Below are 24,251 nucleotides of genomic sequence, written 5' to 3'. Positions count from 1 at the left end.
AACAGCACAATGTAGGAAAAGGATTAGGAAGTGCTGGATTGGGGGTATTTATTAGCTTTGTTTTAGCATAATGTATTTAATGGTAGATTTGTATAATTTCAGGTTCTATAATGGCTGTGTTTAACAGCCAGTTCAAAAAAAAAAATCCCTGAAAACTTTGCAATTGACTCTCATGAGCGAGTAAAAGCAGCCTACTGATGATTCGTTAGATTCATCTCTATGTCCTGCCCTCTTGCTTCTGGGCTGAAGGTTTTAGTTTTGTTATTTTCAGATTGCTTATGTCTTTTCCTGCTCACAATGAATGAGATGGAGAAGGAGAGGCTGTGCACAGAAATTTGGTCCTATTTTGGAATCCCAACAACTCATGCTACAATCTAGAATTGAACTTGGGTCATCTTGATCTCCTTTCCACTAAAAGGGGGGCAAGGAAGCAAGTTACTTGAAATCAGTAAGATCTTAACCTTTTTTTTCCCCAAGAATAGCAAGGATGCCTTATCAGGACTTGCTAATAACACCCAAGACTGCAAATAGTGGGTTCACTTACTCTTTTTCCACTGGTAAAATTTGGGTAAGATCACCACACATTTGTCTCTTGTTACTACTGGAACTCACTGTCCTGTTGTGCCAGACCAAACCCTGACTTTCTGCTAACAGGTAGAAAAGAGATCAGAGATGGATCTAGTAGAGTAAGGCATCTCCCTCGACAGGAGGATGTTGATGTACAAAGGACCCAGCCTAGAAAGCACACAAAGGTGGCCTCCTGGTTGGAGAGGGTTTCACAGCCTTATCTTTGGTACTTCTACCAACACAAACTGGACCCTGGCCACACCTTCTTCTTGTAAAATCCCATGTTGCAGGAACAAAAATGAATGCAACTGATGTCAGACTTCATCCAGAGGGTCACAACATTTTTGACCTGCTTTCCTTTTTCTTTTCAGGAGACAAACAGCCTTTCAAATTACCAGTTTCTGTTCCAGGATCTGGCCATCACAACTCTTATTGGTGTAACAAGTAAGACATTTTTGAAACTTTCTTGGCTCTTCCAGAAGGGCTGGTCCACTAGGAGGGACACCAGTTGCAGCCTCAGGGATATGGGACTTATGCCCAAAAGTCTATTCAGAGAGAGAAAGAGGAAATAGGAGCCCCATTTGTGAGTCTTGGATTGAAATAAAAGTATTAACCATGGAAAAGCTGGCTAGTTATTTTTCTGTTTTCCACAAAATACAGGGCTTCCATAATGGTCACTAAACTTATTTATTTATTTATTTAGTTGTTTGTTTGTTTATCTTTTGGGATAATTTATTGCTTTTCATTTTTTTAAAATATAATTTATTGTCAATTTGGCTAACATACAGTGTGTGCAATGTGCTCTCGGTTTTGGGGTAGATTCCTGTGGTTCCTTGCTTACATACAACACCCAGTGCTCATCCCAGCAAGTACCCTCCTCAATGCCCATCACCCATTTTCCCCTCTGTCCACCACTCCTTCCCCCCACTACCCTCAGTTTGATCTCTGTATTTAAGAGTCTCTTGTGGTTTGCCTCCCTTCCTCTCTGTTTGTAACTATCGTTTCCCCCTTCCCTTCTCCCATGGTCTTCTTGTTCAGTTTCTCAAGTGCACTTTGAAAATCAGGAATGCTGTCTTCAGTGTGCTTTCAGGTGTAATTACAGTTAATATATGCCCAGTTTATAGAGGCTGGATAGCTTTTATGCTTTAGATCTTTTTTTTTTTTTAGTTTATTTATTTACTTTGAGAGAGAGAGAGAGAGAGAGAGAGAGAGCAAGTAGGGAAGGAACAGAGAGGGAGAGAGAGGATCCCAAGCAGGCTCCATGCTGTCAGTGCTGACAGGGCTCAATCTCATGAACTGTGAGATCATGACCTGAGTTGAAATCTAGAGTTGGACACTTAACCGACTGAGCCATCCTGGTGCCCCTGTTTAGATCTTTAAATCCTAGCCTTTGGGGATTTTGAATGAAGATTAAAGATAATCTTGCCATTAGGCCACTCCCATTTCCACCTCTTGATTAACATGAATCGTCTTCCCAATTTCCCTGCTGTAGGCTTTCACCCCAACCCATCCACTCCCCACCATCCATCATATTCTCTGCTTTCCTCTCTGTTACATATAAATGCCAACAGCTCCACTTATACATTTAATCCTACCTCTTCCTACCTTCTTGGGGATTTTGTTTCTGTTATAATCTCCTTCTTCACTGTCATCAACTTTTCTCTGGTCTGCTGGATCAGCATATAAATATATTTTCTTATCTTCTACCAGATCTGGTATTCAACAAAATTATTAGCTATTTATTGAGTGCCTAATTTGTACTACTTACCATAATAGGCACTTAGAACACATCAGTGAAAGGGAAAAATATTTCCTTTCCTTGCATTCTGGTAAAACAACCTGGTTGTTCAAAGACCTGGAGCCATCCTTGGTTTCTCTTTTCTTTATCCTTCACATCCCTTTGGATGGAGCTCCTGTTGGCTCTGCTTTCCGAAGCTCTGTACCCCCTGACACAGAGCCATGTCACCTCCCTTACGGATTCCCACAACAGCCTCACAACTCATCTTGCTTCCCCTCCTCCCCATTTACCTTTCAAAGAGCAGTAAGAGTGTTAATTTTGAAAAGTAAATTTTATTGTCACCTACTTGCTTAAAATGCTCTAGCCCCTGCCTGCTTCTGCTTCACTTGCAACCACATTGTTACATTCTTATCCCAGGCACCAGGGCCTTCTTGTCATGAGCGTTGTCAAGCTCGTGATCACCACAGCACCTTTGTTTTTGCTCTTTTCTTTGCCTAAAACACTCTCCCTTTCCATCTTTATATGGCTTTGGTTTTTTCTTATTCAGATCTTAGCTCAAATGTCACCACCTCAGGAAGTTCACTTTAAGTAGTCACCAAGCCAATTTTTCTCTATTACGCAATTGTGCTCTATTTTTTTTTTTTTTAGTTCCCAAGTTTTATTCAAGAATTCATACAAAATGTTCCAGATAAATGAGTTTTAATCCACCTCTTCCTCCTCTTTCTCATCCTGGTTAATCCGGAAGTAACACAGTTTGTAACTCTCTTTGCTGTTAGCAACTACTAGCAATGAATCACAGGGATTATTCTTCAGATATATTTTTTAGGTTTATTTCTTTATTTTGAGAGACAGAGAGGAGGGGGGGAAGAGAGAGAGAGAACATGCACAAGTGGGGAAGAGGCGGAGAGAGAGGGAGAGAGAAACAATCCCAAGCAGGCTCCACACCGTCAGTGCAGAGCCCCATGTGGGGCTCAAACCCAGGAACCATGAGATCATGGCCTGAGCCTAAGTTGTATGCTTAACCAACTGAGCCACTCAGGTGCCCCCTTCCAATATTTTTTTGATGAGTTATTTCGAACACCATTTGGAAAAAAGCACCTCAGAAGTTACTGTAATCTTGTTTCTGTTCCTTTCAGTGGTTAGAGCCCCTCCAACTGAGATTCCCAGATTTTCCATTCATTTTGATTCTCTCTTGAACAAACTGCTCAAAATTGGCAGCCTCCATGATTCCCTCTTCTCCAGGATGGGTGCAGTCAAAGGCAAACTTCATAACTTGCTGCTTCTTCTTCCGTTTTCTTTTCTTTTCTTTTCTTTTTTTTTTTTTTTTTTTGCCCCCTTTCACCAGAAACTTTTTCATGGGCACCATGGTGGCAGTGGAGGCAGAAAGCACAATTGTGCTCTATTTGTGTGTGTGTGTGTGTGGGGGGGTGTCCTTCACAATCTGAAGTTATGATTTTATCTGTGTTTTTATTTGCGTCTTCCTGCCTCCCCTCTCCCAGAGTGTGTGCGTTGTGAGAACAGCACCTTGTCTATCTTGACTACTGCTGTGTTCCCTGTAATTCTTACAGTGTCAGGTGTATCCAAGGGGCTCAAATCTCTCGAAAGAACACCCTCTGGAAAGAACACTCAAGTCTCTGGAAAGAATTAACAGAATTCTTCTTATGAAGCCAAGCCTATCTCTATGTAACTTGCACCCATCCCAGCTCTGAGATTTAGGTTGGCAAAGAGCCATCTATGTTTTCTCCCTAGATCAGTCTTTCTTCCACATTTTTGAAAACAGCCCTCATTTCTGCTCTAATTGTTCTCTGTTTAGTAACAAGCATCTCCAGGTTTTCCTCTATATTTTGATAAATAACTTGATTATTTTTTGTTCTTATGGTTACTACTATATATTCATTATAAAACAAAGACGGAAAACATTGCAAGATATAACAAAGGAAAAAATCCATCTTTATCCTACCATTCAGAACTAACAAATTAAAGCATTCTGTATGTATATAGATGAAGAAATTTGAATTATGTTCTGTATATAGTTGTGCGTACATTTTCTTCACTTAACTTTGTCATAAATTTTCATGTCATTAAATATTTTAATTCTTTTTTATTGTGGTAAAATATACACAACATAAAATGTGCCATTTTCACCATTTTTAAACATATAGTTCAGGGGCATTAATTACATTCACAGTTTTGTGCAATCATTGCCACTCTTTACTTACAAAATTTTTACATCTCCCCAAACAGAAACTCTGTACTCATTAAGTAATAGCTCTCCGTTGTTCTGTCAGTGCAGAGCCCAATGTGGGGCTTGAAACCATGAACTGCAAGATCATGACCTGTGCCCAAGTTGGATGCTTAACCGACTGAGCCACCCAGGTGCCCCTACAGCCTTTTATATTTGCTCAAATAGATACTTTTTAAAAATGTTTTCATTTTTTATTTTTATTTATTTTTGAGAGAGAGAAAGAGAGACAAAGCATGAGTGAAGGAGGGCCAGAGAGAGGGAGACACAGAATCTGAAACAAGTTCCAGGCTCTGAGCTGTCAGCACAGATGTTGAAATCACAGACTGTGAGATCATGATCTGAGCCAAAGTCAGATGCTTAACCCACTGAACTACCCAGGCGCCACTCAAATAGTTACTTTTACTGGACAAAAGAAAGAATGTCAATGAAGAGGTAGAAATTATAAAAAAGATTCTTTAGAAAGAATTTCTTTTGGCTCCTTTTCATAATTTCTGTCTTTTTATTGACATTTTCATTTTGTTCATAAATTGTTTCCTAATTTCTTTGAGCATATTTGAAAGAGTTGTTTTAGGGGCGCCTGGGTGGTTCAGTCAGTCGAGCGTCCGACTTCGACTCAGGTCACGATCTCATGGTTCGTGGGTTCGAGCCCCATGTCGGGCTCTGTGCTGACAGCTCAGAGCCTGGAGCCCGCTTCGGATTCTGTGTCTCCCACTCTGTCTGCCCCTCTCCTGCTCATGCTCTGACTCTCTCTGTCTCAAAAATAAATAGAAACATTAAAAAAAAAAGAGTTGTTTTATAAATTTTTTTTAACAATTATTTATTATTGAGAGACAGAGACAGAGCATGAGCGTGGGAGGGGCAGAGAGAGGGGGAGACACAGAATCCGAAACAGGCTCTAGGCTCTGAGCTGTCAGCACAGAGCCCGACGTGGGGCTCGAACTCACGAACCATGAGATCATGACCTGAGCTGAAGTCAGACGCTTTACTGACTGAGCCACCCAGGCGCCCCTGAAACAGTTGTTTTAAAGTCTTTGTCTAACATATCATATGACTTCACTCATATGAGGACTTTAAGATACAAAACAGATGGACATAAGGGAAGGGTAGCAAAAATAATATAAAAGCAGGGAGGGGGACAAAACATAAGAGACTCTTAAATATGGAGAACAGAGGGTTACAGGAGGGGTTATGGGAGGGGGGATGGGCTAAATGGGTAAGGGGCATTAAGGAATCTACTCCTGAAATCATTGTTGCACTATATGCTAACTAACTTGGATGCAAATTTAAAAAATAAATTTTAAAAAAAGCTGGGATTTGGAAAAAAATAATCAAAGTCTTTGTCTAGTAAGTCCAATGTCTGGGTGTCCTCAGAGGTTATTTCTGTCAACTTATTTTGTTCTGCTGAATATTATAATGTCGTAACTCTGGAAATCCAGATAACTCTGGAAATCCCCCTTCCCCAGGATTTGATGGCTTTTGTTCTGCTAGTTTTTGAAGGCTGTCATAGTCCATTTGTTTGGTGACTTTCCTAAACTATTTTTTGCAGACTGTATCAGTTGCCATGTATGGCCAATGAAATCTCTGTTCCTTTAGCTTTTGTTTAGCTAGTGTTTTTGACAGAGATTTTCTTGACTTCCATGAGTGTAAAACCATGAACAAAGAACAACCTCTCCCAGTCTTTGCACATTTGTTCTGTGCTGGGGCCCTTCAACACTCAGCCAGGCTTGTGCTGAGTGCAGAGATCATCCAGAGCTCAAAACTGAGGGGCTGTTCCAGTCTTTCCTGAGTGGGTAACTTGCCTTAGGTGTGTGCATGGTTTTCTATAGTCCCCAAAATACACATATGTTTTTGAAAGCCATAATTTTCCAAAGAAATGTTCTTTAGCTTTTCTTTATCATAGCTATTATTTTATGTCTCAACTGCCATCTTTTGCCCCAGGTGATTGTGGGTAGTTGGTGAGCCTTACAGTTGTTTTCAAGCAGTGGATGCTGCTGCCCTGAGTTCAGTCTTGCATTAGGTGAAACAGAGATGAGCGCCTTGCACCAGTCCTTCAGGTACCCCCAGACAGGTTAGAATGGACATACCCAATGGATGCAGTTTGCTCTTCCTCTCTGTGACCAGAGACCAGAGTCCTCCACTGGGAGGGCCAATGACTGACTTTGAGATTGCCACTGAGCTGAGGAGGGGTAGGGCAACGGCAAGTACAGATGTCACAAACCTTTCCCACCATTTTTAAGTTGCCTTTTTCTTGATTCAGCATTTGTTTGACTGCTGTAAACCTTTGTTGTTCAGAGTTCTGACAAAGTTAGTGTTGATAGTTTCTGCTTGTTTTTCAATGTTTCTGTGGAAGGATGGGACCTTAGGGCTGTCTGCTCTGCCACTTTTCCCGATGTCACTTCTCATTTTGTCATTATTTTTTTGTTTATTTAATTTATTTTACTTAAGTTTATTTATCTGAGAATGAGAGAGTGAGCAGGGGAGGGACAGAGAGAGAACAAATCCCAAGCAAGCTCCACGCCGTCAGTGCAGAGACCAAGGCGGGGCTCGAACTCACGAACCACGAGATCATGACCTGACCCGAAATCAAGAGTCAGATGCTTAACCAACTGAGTCACCCAGGTGTCCCATTGTCACTGAATATTTTAAAGCATTGCTTCTTAGAGACTGCCTGTTGTTTCATTATGTAGATGTACCATAGTTTACTGTAAGTGATGCACTAAAGAACATCTTTCTACATCTCTGATATTTTTAGCTTAAGACAAATTTCCAGAAACAGAATAACCATGTCAAATGTTATGAACATTTTCCGGTGTTGTCATATTTATTGCCAAATTGCCCTGCAGAAGGTTTGTGTCAGTGTACGTTTCCAGAAGCAGTGTATAAGAGTGTACATTATCATCATGCCCTCACCTATAATTTGATGGACTTTGCCTATTTAATAGGCAAAACTGAACCACAATTTCTTTATCCATTCATCAGTTGATGGACATTTAGGCTTCTCCCACAATTTGGCTATTGTAGAGAGTGCCGTGGCAATGAGAAAGAATGAAATATTGTAGCAACGTGGATGGAACTGGAGAGTGTGATGCTAAGTGAAATAAGCCATACAGAGAAAGACAGATACCATATGCTTTCACTCTCATGTGGATCCTGAGAAACTTAACAGAAACCCATGGGGGAGGGGAAGGAAAAAAAAAAGAGGTTAGAGTGGGAGAGAGCCAAAGTATAAGAGACTCTTAAAAACTGAGAACAAACTGAGGGTTGATGGGGGGTGGGAGGGAGGGGAGGGTAGGTGATGGGCATTAAAGAGTGCATCTTTTGGGATGAGCACTGGGTGTTGTATGGAAACCAATTTGACAATAAATTTCATATATTAAAAAAAATAGCCCAAACCGAAAGCATTTCATGATTCTTTTTGTCTTCTCCCTTAAGAATTGCTCCTATGACTTGAGTTTGAAGCCATTCATTGTATTTTGTTCCCTGAAAACCCTGATGTACTCCGGTTTGTCAGTTTCCTTGGCTGTGTGGGCCCAAGAATTTACACTGTTCTTCTGATGAAGAATACAGTATTTTCCTTCTCTCACAAACATAACACTTGAATTTATTTTGTAGTGAATTTGAATGGTGCCTACCCCAAGCTGGTGCCCTTCAGGCCTGCAGGACGGCTGATCTCCCCACCTCTGCTGCTCTCTGTGATTCTCAACATTCTTCTCAGCTTAGCCATGCACATTGTGGGCTTCATTCTGGTTCAGAGGCAGCCTTGGTATTCCATGGAGATGCACAGGTACTATCACAGCTCTGATGCCAGCTTCTCACATCCTAATTTCCATCAAACACGGTCTGGCCCTTATGACAAGAAGCAAAGGGTTCTTCATTCTTCTGGAGGCATTGGCTTTCTTTCAAGTCCCTTGGGGAATTTTCCAGTGATCTTCTCTCCTCTGTAGCACAGTTTGAGGATATTATCCATTGGCACTTACTTTTGCCTGTCTTGTGTGATAATGATCCATGACCTTCTTTTACACCTAGGGTGACCATGCGTTATAATTTGCCCAGGCAGCCCCAGTTTGAGCCTGATATCCCAGTGAAATTTTTTAAATTAATTAATCGTTGAAATATATTTGGCATACAATGTTACATTAATAACAAGTTATCAATTCGACCATTCTATACACCATTCCTTGCTTACCATGATATGTGGTGCCCATCTGTCACCATATATTAATATGCTATTTTTGATTACAGTTCCTATGCTGTAATTTGCATCCTCATAACATTCATTTTATAACTGGATTTTATAACCTCTGAATCCCCTTTATCTATTTTTCCCACCCCTTCCACGCATGTCTCCTCTGGCAACTACCGGTTTTGCTGATGCTACTAGTCTTTTCCTTTCACATTCAAATATGCTCCTGTTGGATGATAAATTATATGGTCACCCTATTTATCAATATTCAAAGATCTTAAGCCACAAGAGGAAAAACTCATGGCTTACTCATCTTTTTCCCACATAACCTTACTACACATGAAGGGTACCCAAATTATTGAATAAATAACTTGTCTATCTATCTATCTATCTACCTATCATCTATCTATCTTTTATCTATTCATCTATCCAAAATATAGATCTATCTGTGTTGGTTTCTTTCCCCTTATTTCTCAGTATATTCTTTCCCAAAGTGTAGGTAATTACAAAAGCACTGAGGGCATGGAATCCTGTAGTTACCAGTGCTCCATAAAGACCTGTCATCTTCGTTCATTACCTTTTTTGTTTCTTTTTTAGTGCCTGCACAGTGCAAAATGAAAGCATCTCAAAGTTAACCATTTCTCCCACTGCTCCAGAAAAAATTGGAAGTAATGGTGCCTTCACAAGCTTCGAAAACACTACCATATGGTTCTTGGGAACAATCAACTGTATCATCGTGGCTCTTATTTTCTCTAAAGGAAAACCATTTAGGCAGCCCATATATAAAAATTGTGAGTAGCGTTGTACCAGATCAGAGGTGATGGGTCATCAGAAGGAACAGACATGCCCAGGTCACTCGGGGAGCAGCCGCAGAGTTGATGCTTATCTGGAGCCCTTGACTTTATACTCCAGGGCTCTATAAACACATTTGGCAGCCTCATTCTTTGCTCCTTTCCTCAAAGCTGCATTAAATTCTAGGGCTTCTTCCTCTACCTCTTTCCTTCCCCGGAAGTTTGTCTCCAGGTGTCCTTTCATGGCACCACTGTAAATTGGGACGAGTCATTTATTTCCTCACGTGTCAGTACTTGTCAGAATTCATCTGGGAGGAGGTGGAGAGAGAGAAGTGTCACAACACTCAGTTGGAACATGTCTCCTGCCATGAAGACAATGGTTAAGATGGCATTGTGTGGTTGGCAGCCTGGGAGGGGGTCCAGCCTGAAGGAACCTGGCTATGGTAATTGTGGAGGCTCTTGGCCAAAGTACATGCTACCTCCTTACATTCTGGACTGGAGTGTGGTGTGTGTTAGGAGAAGTGGGTGACCAGGTTACCCTGTGGAACATTCATTTGTATACATCCCTACCTCTCAAATTGGGAACATTTAATTAATTAATTAATTATTTAGTTAATTATTTTTACCTTTACTTATTTATTTCATGCTCATGAGCACTGGAGGAGCAGAGAGAGAGAGCGAGAGAGAGAATCCCAAGCAGGCTCCATGCTGTCAGTGCAGAGCCTGATGTGGGGCTCGAACCCATGAACTATGAAATCGTGATCTGAGGCGAAACCAAGAGTTGGATGCTTTAACAACTGAGCCACCCAGGCACCCCTAATTGGGAAAATTTAGAAGCATAAGTTGAAGGATCAATGTCCTCATAAGAATTAGTTTATTTAGAGAAAATTATTTGCCTTTCTCCTTCTTGGGATGAGAAAGCAGTCAAATGCTTACCTCTACATTACTGCAATTTAAATATTTGTTTATTTACAGCCCTCTTTTTTTTCCAGAATAGAATTTGAAGCAGGGGATTTGCATTAAAAAGACTTGGATACTTAACTGTCTTCAAGGCATTTTTTGAAAATACATTAGGTCAAAATTGCACTCTCTATATTTCCCACTTTTATTAATTGAAACTTACAACATGCGTGTGAAAATTTCCATCTGCTTCAAGGACATGCATAGAAATTGTGGAGGTGGGGGGCGCCTGGGTGGCGCAGTCGGTTAAGCGTCCGACTTCAGCCAGGTCATGATCTCGCGGTCCGTGAGTTTGAGCCCCGCGTCGGGCTCTGGGCTGATGGCTCAGAGCCTGGAGCCTGTTTCCGATTCTGTGTCTCCCTCTCTCTCTGCCCCTCCCCCGTTCATGCTCTGTCTCTCTTTGTCCCAAAAGTAAATAAACGTTGAAAAAAAAAAAAAAAGAAATTGTGGAGGTGAGACCCATTGCATATAAATGAGTACTTTCCATTTATTATGCTGTGTTTGGATGTAAGAATCAAGTAAGCTTAATCAGTGTTAATCTAGAATATGTCTGTCAATAGATGTGAAACTCCATATATACTCCAATTTCTCTAAATGATAGCTTGTGTTCTTATTTCCTCAGATATATTTGTCCTTGTGCTGGTCATACAGCTGGGTGTATGTCTATTCATTCTATTTGCTGATATTCCAGAATTATACAGGCGTTTGGATGTAAGTCTTATCTCTGGGCTATGATGATGGTTTACTGTTATATAATACCCTGACTGCAAGAAGCAGGTCACGGTGGCAATTGACATGGACTCGTGACACTGATTATCCTTTTGGAATAGTAGAGTTAAAAAAGAATACTACATTTGTTTGTATTTTTTTAAATTTAAGCCAGCCAGGAAATAAGATTCTGTCTAGTCTTGATTTCAAATATTTCAGAAGCATTGACCATTTTTCTTTTAAAAGATCCCCGTAAGAATGGAGAAATCTATATACATACACTGTTTCAAGCGTAAGAAATTTTTTTCCCCTAAGCGCTTCTGTTTTGAAGCTGTTGAAACAGTTTGCCTATAACACTTTTTCTGTTAATTCTCAAATCTGTACTTACATCTTTTAAAAAAAAATCTCTATAATAAAGACGTGTTTATATGTTCATACTTAATGTCTGCAAAACTTGTTTGCAAAGAGCCATAACTTACCTCATGAACTCTCTTAGAGTGTGTAATTTTGAGGCAAATGTCAAAATCTATGAGACAATTTTTACATATACAAGCTAGGGGAAATGTGTATTTCAATTCCTTTAACCTATACTTTTGAATTAGAAGTTTATTATTACCAAATGTCCTTTAGACCAATAAATAGAATACAGAGGAGATGGTAAAAGGGAATGGACTTTTTTTACTTAGTGCTACGTGAGCCTGCCTGCCCACCTCTCCAACTCAAACACACGTGTCATGAAGGCCAAGGTCCTATCTTATTCAGTTTCATATTACCAGTGCCTAACATAACCCATGGCACGTAAGGGCAGTAAATGACTGATCCTTGTAGATCAGGTTCCTAAATGGAGATGAGCACTGGAAGCTCACAGTTCATTGCAAACCAGCAAAACCTTCACCAACCCTTCTTGACACGTGACATACAAACTCATGTCTACATTCGGTTTTCCTTGTGATAATTGTATCACTGTGATTAACAGCGTAATTGCCACTATTGTTAAATATGTTCATGAATTTGAGTAAGCAGTCATGGAGATAGTCTTTGGCTGCTAGACTTCTAAGTGAGTTAAAACTTCTTAATCCTGCAGAAGTTAGGGTTAAGATATGTTGGGTTTAGTCACACTCTTTAAGAGGAAAGAGTCTTACAGAGAGGCTGATTCCTCTGGTACAACAAAATAGGGAGCCTATTTAGTTTTGGGGGGACCTGTGTGGGGTCATTGCCAACATGACTGCCAAGGAGTCTGCAGAGAATTATTGCTCACCCTAAAAATAATTATTTTTCTTCTTATTACATAAAATTGTGGGTACATTCTAGAAAATGTGAATATGCAGGCAGAGAAAATTATAACAGTATTCACTCTATCCTTCCATCTTTGAAACTTTGTATATTATAAAAGTGCATTGACTGATTTATGCAGTTTACTTTAAATGGAATCATGCTGTTTTGTAACCTAGTTATTGCTCACTTTAAAGAATTACATTTTTTAAAAAATAGAGATACATTCACAACGTTTAATATTCAAAAGTTAAAAAGTTCTGTCCTCTCATCCTTTTTTCCCCTGCTACCAGGTCTCCTCTCTGGAGGCTACTGATGACAACACTTTATTTTATACACTTTTATTTTTATATACATATTTTATACATATGCCTACACACACACACACACACACAGACACATATATATTTCCTTTTTTAAATTTTTTTAAATGTTTATGCATTTTTTGATAGAGACAGAGCGTGAGTGGGTGAGGGGCAGAGAAAGAGGGAAACACAGAATCCGAAGCAGGCTCCAGGCTCTGAACTGACAGACATAGCCTGATGCAAGGCTCGAACTCACGGACCGTGAGATCATGACCTGAGCCGAAGTCGGATGCCCAACCGACTGAGCCATCCAGGCGCCCCATATATATATTTCTTATATGTGTATTCTGCCACATTCTTACACAAATAACAGACTATTAAATTTGTCCAGGTCTTCTGAGCTGAAGATGGCAAAATGAGATGAGATGTGTGAGCAAGCTATGGAGGAAATGCCTGTAGGGACAAAAAGACGAGGAAGCCCAAAGAGAAAGGGAGGGTGGCACCTTATGATGTAGGTCTGACCCCCATGAAGGAGTGACGGAAGGAGGGCCAGAGGGGTAGGGTTTCAGATTGCAGTGCAGTTCTAAGAAAGCCCAGCCACAGTTGCCCATCACAGGTATCTAGTATCTTATAAGAATGAGTGTGATTAGAAGACCTGCCATCCTCAGGTCTTAGCTATGAGCAACTCATGAGGAGTGTGGGCTCAGGGTAGATGTGGTGGGAGATTCCAAGGGTAGCACTGGAGCACCTGCTACTTACTCTCCTGGCAGGAGACCCTCATGGGGCATGCCCATGGCTGCCCCGACCACACACGGTTCCACACCACGATCTTTCATGTTACAGTGTATTTTGGTAATTGTCCCACGACAGTACATAGAGCTTCCTCATTCCTCTTTTTACGTTAATATATTGTTTCAATATACATATATGTACCATAATTTATACACAGCCCCCGTTGATAGACATTAGGTTGCTTCCAATGTTTTGCTATTCCAAACAAAGCTGCAATAAAATACCTTTATACATATACCATTTCAGGCATGTACAAGTCTGTCTCTAGGATAAACTCCCAGAAATGGTTTTCCACTTTTAATTTTAATGGCATTGCCCTCCATAAAGTTGTACCAGTTTATAATCCCCCCAGTGTAGAAGGCAGTATATGAGACAGTGCCGGGTACAGCAGTGTGCACTTGGTGTCATTTCATCCATCCATCCATTCATTTATCTAGCCAGACATCCATTCCCATCCAGCTCTACTTGCCCCACTGGTGAGTACCCTTGTCATGGCACCATCTGTGCAGCTGTGCACACAGCCCTGAGGGTAAAGCCCTGGCTCGGGGCTGCAAAGCAGGGCTCAGCTGAGGGGAGATGTGGCACCAGAGAGACAAGGGCAACACTGCCCCTGTCACATTCGACTTGTGTACCATCAGAGCCTCCTGGGAATAGAGCCACATTTCTGTATTCCCTCATAAAAGCGAGCAACGCAAGCAAACAAAAACACTTTTATCAAATTTGTCAAATTTTGATCGAATTGATTTGGGGAAATTGAGAAATTACAGGGGCACCAAAAAATAAAAAGGAGAAGAAAGAAAGATAAAAGAACAAAAGCAGCAATCATAGTTTCTGTTATTTTGTGTGTGCCTCTAATATGCATACATGTAATGTCTACATGTAAGCATGTCTATTACACACGTGATTTATAACCTATGAAAATGTACACTGTGAATGTGTGAACAGCTTTCTGACATTTATTTGTCTTCAAACTAACAGTGATTCTCCATCTCCCACCAGCTTCTCTGCACTCCTCTTCTGTGGAGGGTTTACATCATCATTATGCTCAGCTCCAACTTCATTGTGTCCCTTGTGGTGGAGGTAAGTGCCCTCCGGCTTCTGATCACTGTGGGTAGGGATGGACGGGGCATTCTTTGGGAGTCTGAAAAAAGGAACAGCCTTAGAGGATAAGAGTCAGCAGTCCAAGAGGCTCCCTGCCCTGGTGACATGAGCAATGGTGCTTTCCTCTAGTGAGCTCCAAACAAGGTGTTAATTTTCTCGTCTACATGGTGGACCTGGAGAGAATGGGATTATGATGTCTAAGGACCTGTTCGTTTCTAAAATCCACAAGTAGAGAACTGACTCAATTCGTTTTTTGAAATTACGTATGATTCACATACTACGAAATTCGCCTTCTTAAAAAGTGTGCAGCTCACTGAGTTGTGCAACCATCACCACTAATTCCAGAACATTCTCATCACCCCAGAAGAAATCCTGTACCCATTAGCAGTCGTTCCTCATTCCCCCTTCCCCCTTCTTCACCCCTTGGCAACCACTAATTTACTTTCGGTCTCCACGCATTTACCTATCAGGACAGTTCACATAAAGGGAATCATAGAATATGTGGCCTTTTATGTCTGGCTTCTTTCACTTAACAACGTCTATTTCTTTTACTTTACACATGGGAAATAAGATTCATAGTGAGCTTTTCTTAGATTTGATTCTTCATCTCCCATTTACTCCATTTCCTCAGTGAAATGAGTTCGTGGTCTCCTTTCTTTGGCTATGTGGTTCACTCTCCTCCTTCAGCGCTGTTATTTAGACCAAAGCTTCATTCTTCAAAGCCTCCTGGAGAACAGGGGTCACCCCTAGAAAAGACATCTGTGTCAAAGGGGAGGTGAGCATCAGATTCCATCTGTCCCCAATCTGGGTGGCAATGTTTCCAGTGGCAAACACAGCCTTATGCCAGTGAGGGGGGAATCCCTGGAACCTGACTTCTCTGTAGCACCTTCCTTAACAGGCAGGGTAAAAACCACACAGGAGCCAGTGGCAGAAAAGAACATAGAATTAAGGTACTAGAGCCTCTCTCTGTGTGCATATCCAGGGCTTCTCAAACTTGAGTGGGGATCAGAGTCACCTGGAGGGTTTATTAAAACCCAGGTTGCCCAGCCCTTCCCCTAGCATTTCCGATTCAAAGGTCTAGAATAGGCACAAGTGTTTGTCAGGTGATTCTAATACTGCTGGTGGAGGGACCACACTGTGAAGTACCGTGCTAACCCGTATGGTCTCCAAAGCCACAAAATTAATAAGAGAGGATCGCATGAGTGTCCTCATACCCAGCTGCAGAAGGATGAACCTTGCCCTTTAAAGGATAATCTTGTGTTCGTACCTTGTCCCTGTCAGTGATCACATTATTTCCTCTGCCTGGTATAGCTTCCCCCAATATCTCCTTTTGGGAATGCTATTCCATGCTCTATGGCACAGCAGTAGTAGTATCGTCTTCATGAATCTTTCCCAAAGCCTGGATGGGTGAGTCAAGTAACAGTGGTTTAAACAGTCAAGATATTTATTGTCTCACTTAACTGGAAGATTCGAGGTAAGTGGCCATAGAGTTGGTTCAGCAACTCAGTGGTGTCATTGGGGATCATCAATCTTTCTCTCTTCTGCCTCCCCATCTTTAGATACGGGCCTTTCATGTTTGTGTGTATTGCTTATGGTGTCCAGATGGCTGCCGCATAGCTGGGCATTATCTGTGTTTTGATGCAGGAAAAAAAAAAATGGAAGGAGAGGCACCAGCAAGCTTTTTTTCCCTTAAGTATGAACCTTTTATAAGGAAACAAAGTCATTTTCTATAGCTACCCTGCAGACTTCCTCTTATGCCTCATTGGTCAGAACTGTGTCTTATTGTCATCCTGAGGAGAAAAGGATTCTGGGAAAGTGGACCTATGCCAAACATTAGACAGATTTGCTGAGATTGTGTGTGAGTTTTTTCCTCTTAGGTGGGCAGGAAAAAGTTGGGAGGATTGTGCTATAGGTAATGGAGCAACAAGTCTCCCATAATCCTCTAGCAGGAAGCCATTCGAATGTCACCATGTTTGCAGTTAAAAGAAAGCATAAGCCGGAAGTAGTTCACCTGGGTTGGAATCCTTTCTTGCCGCCTGACTCTGGGCAGCACTTGCAACTCCGCTTCTCTATGTCTCCATTTTCTCATCTGAAACGCCGTGATAATAAGGGTACCTAACCTTATAGGGTTACTGTGAGCATGAAAGGTGAACACAGAAAAGCATGTAGTAAATGTTTGATAAACATAAACTATTATCATTATGTTATCTCTTGTGATACTTAGCATTTCTTAGTTTGTATCTATCAGTCATGCAGGCTTGCATTTGTTCATTCACTCCACAAACATTTGTTGACCCTGTGCCATGACCTAGGGTGCAATTCGAGGCAGATCCTGATGATGGAGGGGTGCTGCTCACAGTCTACAGCAAGCAAGAGGACCAGTGCTACAGTTATTTGTGTGTAGATTGTGTAAACGGTGCTGGCAAGAACTCATCTCAGTATCTACAGTGTCTAAAACCCTGCTTTATTCTAATAGAAGCCGGGTAAAGCTTTGTTCAATTATTAAATGTTAAGAAGTGACGCTGCTCGCCTCCAGCAGATGGAGAGGATAATTTGACACTCATGAAAGATTAAGTTTCTCCTTTGTTTCTCGAGTCCACTGAGAAATGGAGACCGGTATAGATGTTCAGTGGGGGTTCCCAGCAGCTTTCACACTGAGAAATGATGCTGTGGGGTCCTAGCTCTCACCCCCAGGCTCCTGCATGGCAGTCTTCACTTATTCGAAGTTACCTTCTGCTGTCAGTAGGCATTCAGGAACAAACCAAAGCCATTTGAGTCTGTGGTTGAAGGAAGTTGTAATGGAGAATTGCAGACACTAAGATTTCATGCCCTATGAGGTGAGCAGAGTAGATAAAGACCCCAGGCTATCACGGATGCAGCAAGATGTTTTCCTCACATAGCTCTAGGTATATCTGACAGGAGATACTAAAGATTGGTGGCCAGCCTGTGACAAAGATGGTCCAGAGAGGTTTCAAGGGACAGGCATGGGGGATGGCTGGCCTCCTGTTGCACAGTTCCAAATATTTCCTGGTCTGCTGAGAGGACTAAGCCTATCCCTAATCTTAGAGCAGTTTTGAATGGGATCTTATCCTCACCTTGCTTTCTCATGATCTAACCTCCAACTGAAAGGCATAGGAGCTAATCTGGATAGCTTTAATTCTTCTCGTTTTTATTACTTATGTGTTTGTGTATATATGTGTGTGTGTATGTATGTATGTGTGAATTATTTTAGTAGCCAATCTGAAGAGCTTGTGTGGTGAAGTTTTTGTTTGTTTGTTTTATGCTTTTTGTTTTGTTTTGTTTTGTTTTAGAAATCATATTTCTTCAAGGGTTTCCTTTTGTTTCTAGTTCTACATTTAAGTTATAATGTAGAGTGACAGAACAGGTTACTTCTCGGTCCTTCAGTTTCCCAATCCAGACCAGCAAAGTGAGAGAGGCCATTATACTTGTAGAATTGTGATAACACTCAAGGCATGTCTTATAGCACTAAAGTCTCTCTGTGTGTGTCTGTATGTGTGTTTGGTTTTGTTTCATTTTGTTTGCTTGTTTTTTTGTTTAAAACCTGGTAAGATATCCTAGAGGTAAGTTAGACTTTAAGACCAGTAATTGGATACCTATGATCCTGCCCTATTCCAGCTCGATGGAGAACTACTGTTCTCTTTTTAATTAAGAAGGACGAAACAAAAAACAAAAAAGCAACTTGCTGTGGGAAAGTAATAATTTGTGGGGCTGAGTACAAAATGAAAACGTAGAATAAGTCTGGCTAGGTGAGCCCTGAAGTTTACAAGATGCTCTTGAGATGGCTGTGTGGGTCTTTAACAGCCTGCTAACAGATGGTCCATTTTTTGAGACAGAAAGATTCAGACTAGCTGTTCTCTATTATTTCCATTGGCAATGGGACTCCAATATCAAAGATGGGTGGAATTTAGGAAAACTACTACCCTGGCAAAGGTCCTTGTAGAATCCCATAGAATTGATTCTTGCAGTCTAGCGAAGATACCACTGATAGACACCAAAATGAGTCCTCATTCTGTGGGACAGCAGGCTTCTCATATTTTTTGTTTTTCTCAAGATAACTTCTAAGATGGTTAACTTTTAGACTTACGATAAAAATGAAAAAATAACACAATAACCTCTTATACACTCTGTATTATGTTATAACTTGAGATCTGTTTGAGGCTCAGTATAACTCATGAAATAAAATGGCAGTCCAAAATGTTTCCAAAGAGACATGTCTTCTGTAATCTTAGAAAAATGCATTGTAGTGAAATACTTGTAGATGAAAGAGGCCACAGTGAATAGGGCCACAGTACATAGCTTATTGTCTTATTTATTTATTAAAAAAATGTTTTTTGATGTTTATTTATTTTTGAAGGAGAGGGAGACAGAGCATGAGGGAGGAGGGGCAGAGAAAGACAGAGACACAGAATCTGAAGCAAGCTCCAGGCTTCGAGCTGTCAGCACAGAGCTCAAACCCATAAACCACGAGATCATGACCTAAGCCAAAGTAGGAGGCTTAACTGACTAAGCCACCCAGATGCCCCCATAGCTATTTGTTAAGTAAATAATTCATAAAGGTGGTAAAGGGAAGCATCTATACCATGCCCTGCCCTACATTGTAAGGAGAGTTACACAAAGAAGGAATTATTATTTCTAATCACTGAAGCTCAGATAAGGTAACTGATTTGTCCATAGTAGATGTCAGAGCTGGAACTTGAATCCAGATCTGTCCAGGTGTAAGACTGTGGCCCACATTCCAATTTATTGACCGTATTCGGGACTATGCAGTCATATGGCAGGGCACACCAAAGCCACGTCTTTCTATAAGGTAATTCCATGGGGTGTGGTAAGGAGTGGACTGCAGAATTTGAATGATTTTAAATTTAATTTATAGGGGCGCCTGGGTGGTGCAGTCGGTTAAGCGTCCGACTTCAGCCAGGTCACGATCTCGCGGTCCGGGAGTTCGAGCCCCGCGTCGGGCTCTGGGCTGATGGCTCAGAGCCTGGAGCCTGTTTCCGATTCTGTGTCTCCCTCTCTCTCTGCCCCTCCCCCATTCATGCTCTGTCTCTCTCTGTCGCAAAAATAAATAAACGTTGAAAAAAAAATTTAATTTATATATGAGATTCAAAAGGAATTTCATCCTCGAGGCAGACTACTTCAAGCTATGTTTCCAGATTCTTAAAGCTGGGAACTCTCTCTTTTCCCAGAAGAGTTCCTTGAGTGGAAAAGCTTGAGAGGCTGAGACCTATCTCATGAAACCACATTGGATTTGTTCGTACAGGCCTCAAGTTTTTTGTCAAGCTGGATCTAAGCAGCTAATGTGGTAGCTCCTCCGTAGGGTCTATGGAGGACCATAGCCAACCTCTGGTTGTAAAGAATAACTCTCTTATTTTGCAGGAGGCCATTATTGAAAACCGAGCCCTGTGGACAACATTCAAAAGGTGTTTTGGCTATCAATCAAAAAGCCAGTATCGGATATGGCAGAGGGCCTTGGCAGATGACCCCAGCTGGCCCCCGCTAAACCAAACGTCCTACTCAGACATGCCAGAGTGTGGCAGGGGGGTGTCTTACAGCAATCCGGTGTTTGAGAGCAATGAGGAACAACTCTGAAGCCAAAGTGATCTCTAAGGTGATAAAGCATAGAAACAATGACAAAAGGGACCAGTTTCAGTAATTTTCAAACAATGGGACTCTTACAAAATCAGCTGGAGTTTTTGGAATAAAAAAACCTATCCAATCACGATCACAAATTCAAGTTTACCTGATAAAATACTTTCTACAGAGCAGAACACTGCCCCCAGAAGAGTGCCTTCCTCTTGATTCTCAAAGTATTGATGGTGTTGGTGAATCAAGAGTGAGCCAACGATGGCAATCAGCCCAGAGACTGGGAGGCTAAAGGACAAGGAGAATATATAATCTCTTTCCTTAGGTAACATTTTTTAAATGAATTGAGAGAAAGTAGCACCATGTGTAGCCATAGAAATATAACATGTGAAGGATCACCTTTGAATTCTTATTTTATTGATGGAAAAACAAGTGCATGAGAGCCATTATACCAGTCCTCACTGTCTGGTTTCCTTTCCTGCATAGTACTTTCAGAGTTGAGACATTTTCTTCTGCTTCTGGCCTTCTCCTACATGTTTGGAAGGATGGGCTAAGCTCATGCTTCAGTAACAAACAAGTCCCTTGTCTCAGTGGCTTAATGCACAAGAGCTTCTTTCGTGGTCCAGGTGACTCTGTAGACTAGCTCTCCTCAGTGGTGACTGCTTCAATCTGTTGGCTCCACCGGCTGAAAACAAGTACTCCACGTTCACTATGATGGGAAAGGAAGAGACTGGAGAAGGCACAAAGGCTTTTCACTGCCTCACCCAAAAAGTGGAACGCCTCTCTTCCACTACTCACATCTCATTAATCAAGGGTTTGGCAAAGGAACTGGGAAGTACAGTCTCCTGTGTTTAGGGCTGGTTTCATGGGCACATGACCTGTGCAGTCACCTGGGGCCCCATGCTTAGAAGGGCCCCACATTTGGTTTAATGCTTTGCTGCTGCCATCTCGAAATTCTTAATTTTTGATGCTCTTTGATACATGCTACTTTAGTTTCTCTCCCAGGAACCCGAGCTGGACCAACTACATAATTTGTGGGGCTGAGTACAAAATGGAAATTATTTTTGAGAAAAATTAGTCTTGTACCACAACATTATGTGTTATCAATTGATGTAAGTGCTTATGCAATCTACATATTTCTTAAGTTTGAAAAGGCTTCAATTTTCAGGAAACAGAAATTGCCCTTATTTTATCACTATTACAATTTTGTTATCTCGGATTCATTTAGCATAGAAAACATCCAGATTTCTGTTAGCTCAGCAGACAACCCTGAGTTTTAGGAAAACATCCACAGATAGTATTTTAAAGCAAAAGCAAAATTTTCATTACAAACCTCAAATCCTAGGTGAAGGTTCTGGACAGGGGGTGTGTCCCAAGCTGGCTTTTCTCCTTATCAATAGCATCTGCAAGCATTCCCTTCCCTGGCTGAATTCCGGAGCATGGCTGGAGGCTCTGTGGCTGCAGATAATTCTGGAAACACAGTGTTTCTCAGCCATGAAAGTATCTTGTTGCTTCTGGTTTTAAAATAGGGTGTGAAGAATCATGTAAATAGGCTGCAGAATCATTGTCTTCCTTGGTACAGAAAGAAATGTTTCCTTTTACAAAGTTAGCCACAGCAGAGATACGGTAGCTCTGAATGTCTTTTTCTAAAACTCGTAGTTTTCTCATTTTTCAACAGGGCAAGCTGGAGATGGTCTACAACCTAGTCCTGGGCAAGGGCATTCCCACCTAGAAGATCCCCTTACCAGGTGCTGTCACCTCTCTTGTCTCATTTGCATTGCACGATTCACTCAGACTCAGGCAAGGAAAGGCTTATCATCCACTTTTACACGTGAGGAAACTGAGTTTCAGAGTAAGGAGAGCAGACCCAGGCCTCAAACACAGATCTTCTGAGCAAACCTTCTGTTGTTTCCAAATACCTCCTAATTACAAAGCTCCAGCAGGGCTGGGTGTTTGGGGTGATCTCACAGTCAAACAAAGAATAGGTTTCTTATTCGCCAGGTGGAAGGAAGCAACCTTTTGCTAATACCAGGGCCTAATGTTCAAATGAATGCCAGGCACCCTGCCAAGCTTGGGCTAGAAGCAGGTTAAAAACAAAACAAAACTAAAACCCATGAGTGTCTGTCTTTCTGAGACTCTGAGTTGCTCTTACCTTGGTCCTAAGTTCCATCCTCAGTGATTCAACAAGACCGGCAGGAAAACAGAGAGGGAAGACTCCATTTCCTCACCAGCCAAAAAGCCCTAAAATCTTTGTCAAAAGAGTCTTATTCTGAAGACTGTACTTGAAGTTAACTGTAACTGAGAGGTAGTGAGAAAATGCTTTACTTGAAAAAATGGGGTTGGGGGGTATTGTCAAGGGATGTGAGAGTTGTTTTCAAATACTTGAAGGGTTCCTGTGGGAGAGAAGGCTCCCACCTGTGCCTGGTGGCATGCTCAGTGTGTAAAGGGCACAGTGGGAATGGCTTTAGGCTGACACGAAGACCACTGCCCCAACAGCTCAAACAGCAGTGGAAGCTGGTGACCCATGAGGTGTGTGCCCCATGACATTGGCAATACAAGGGGATATTCAGAGGCCAGTTAGAGGTGGAAGTCAACTCTCCGATGGAATTCAATTACCTGCCAGATCCTTTTCAGACTTGATATGCACATGTCTCAATCTTATGCTGTGATGCCCTTGCTGTCACTGCCCACATAGAATATCAGGCTGCCTATTGTGGGGAGATGGGCTGGGGAGGACAGGTTTATAGCCCTGTGAGGTCCCACAGTCAAATGGCCTTGACTGCTCTGTACTTTGGAAGGTGGCTTTGGTTGGGGATAAGATTCTAGAAAACAGGTACCCACTGATGGGTCCTGACCACCAAACTGACAGCTGGGACATACTTCTGATGTGTGTGTTTTCATAGAAAGAGCTGCTTGAAAAAATTCAGTAAAAAAAAAATATGGGAGAGTGTGCCAAACCTGGGGTCAGAGTACCTGTGCCTGATACGCTTGTCTGACCAGGACTTGGAGGAGAAAAGAACACAGTCATCTGATCCACATCATTTAAAAGGTCCCCTGTATGTTCGCTCCAAGGTACGCAGCTCTGACCCACAGAGAGGAACTCTGGCTCTGGGTTCTTCTCACTAAACACGTAATGATCTGAGAATGGAAATATGTCTGTGCCATCTGCATCCTCTGAGCTCATAGAAGGGTGCGTGTGCACACTTGCAGATGCAATGACTAGAAAAGCAAGTATTTATTCAGAGTCCTGTATTTAGTTTATGCTGTAATAAGTCATTCTGTGCAAAAGAGGCAAGCATAATCTGTAATTCTTGTGTTATAAAATCAACCTTTTCCCCTTTCTGCAGTGGGTCTTTCACTGTGGCTAATACTCCAGGAATGTGGAATCAAAATCACATCTTTACAAAGTTTTAGACATTTCCTAATGCTGTAGACACCATTATTCCCCGCTTGGTAACAGGGCACTACCGTCTACAAAAACTTTTGCACTCATTCTCTTGTTTAAGTCTCATGACAATCTAAAGAGGAAGGCAGGGCAAGGATTACTATCCTCTTTCTTTTGATGAGGTACCAGACCCTCCAAAAGTCTCAGTAACTTGTACAAGGGCATGTAGGAGCTGGAGCTGCGTTCAGACGCAGGACTTCTGCCAATGAGTTCTCTGCTCTGTCACTCTCACATGTTTCTCCTGGATGAAATGTTTGTAGCATTGAAGAACAAGAAGGCAATCAAGGCAAGGTAACCATCCAGTGGACTGCCGTGACAAGTGTAATTGCTTCTAGAAAGAGATTTTAGTTCTCATAGAAGTTCTCTTGAATTTGATCATCAGTCACAGAAAGGTCAACTCCCATTGCTGAGGAGTAAAATCCAATAACCAGAGCCCTACAGCCTATTTTGTGGGAGCAGATATAGCTCTGGTTTGTGATTTCGGTCTCCAGAAGCAGAAACCTATATCTTTGCTTGAATTTTGCTCAGCCTCCACTTTGT

General features: G+C 41.6%; 1 protein-coding gene across 1 annotated transcript in view; it reads left to right on the top strand.

Annotated features, from left to right (window-relative positions):
• The window catches only part of LOC123383592 (probable cation-transporting ATPase 13A4), a 53,367-nt gene extending 29,759 nt beyond the window's left edge, over window positions 1–23,608 (top strand). The window contains 6 exon segments of the mRNA XM_045051526.1: window positions 939–1,011; window positions 8,163–8,334; window positions 9,331–9,524; window positions 11,107–11,195; window positions 14,561–14,641; window positions 20,060–23,608. Coding sequence (XP_044907461.1) covers window positions 939–1,011; window positions 8,163–8,334; window positions 9,331–9,524; window positions 11,107–11,195; window positions 14,561–14,641; window positions 20,060–20,272 — 822 coding nt within the window. The 3' untranslated portion in view covers window positions 20,273–23,608.
• The last annotated feature ends 643 nt before the right edge of the window (window positions 23,609–24,251 follow it).

This window comes from Felis catus (genome assembly GCF_018350175.1).
Source record: "Felis catus isolate Fca126 chromosome C2 unlocalized genomic scaffold, F.catus_Fca126_mat1.0 chrC2_random_Un_scaffold_48, whole genome shotgun sequence".
NCBI lineage: Eukaryota > Metazoa > Chordata > Mammalia > Carnivora > Felidae > Felis > Felis catus.
Note: the sequence above shows the minus strand (reverse complement) of the source record. Positions and strands in the feature narration are given on the sequence as shown.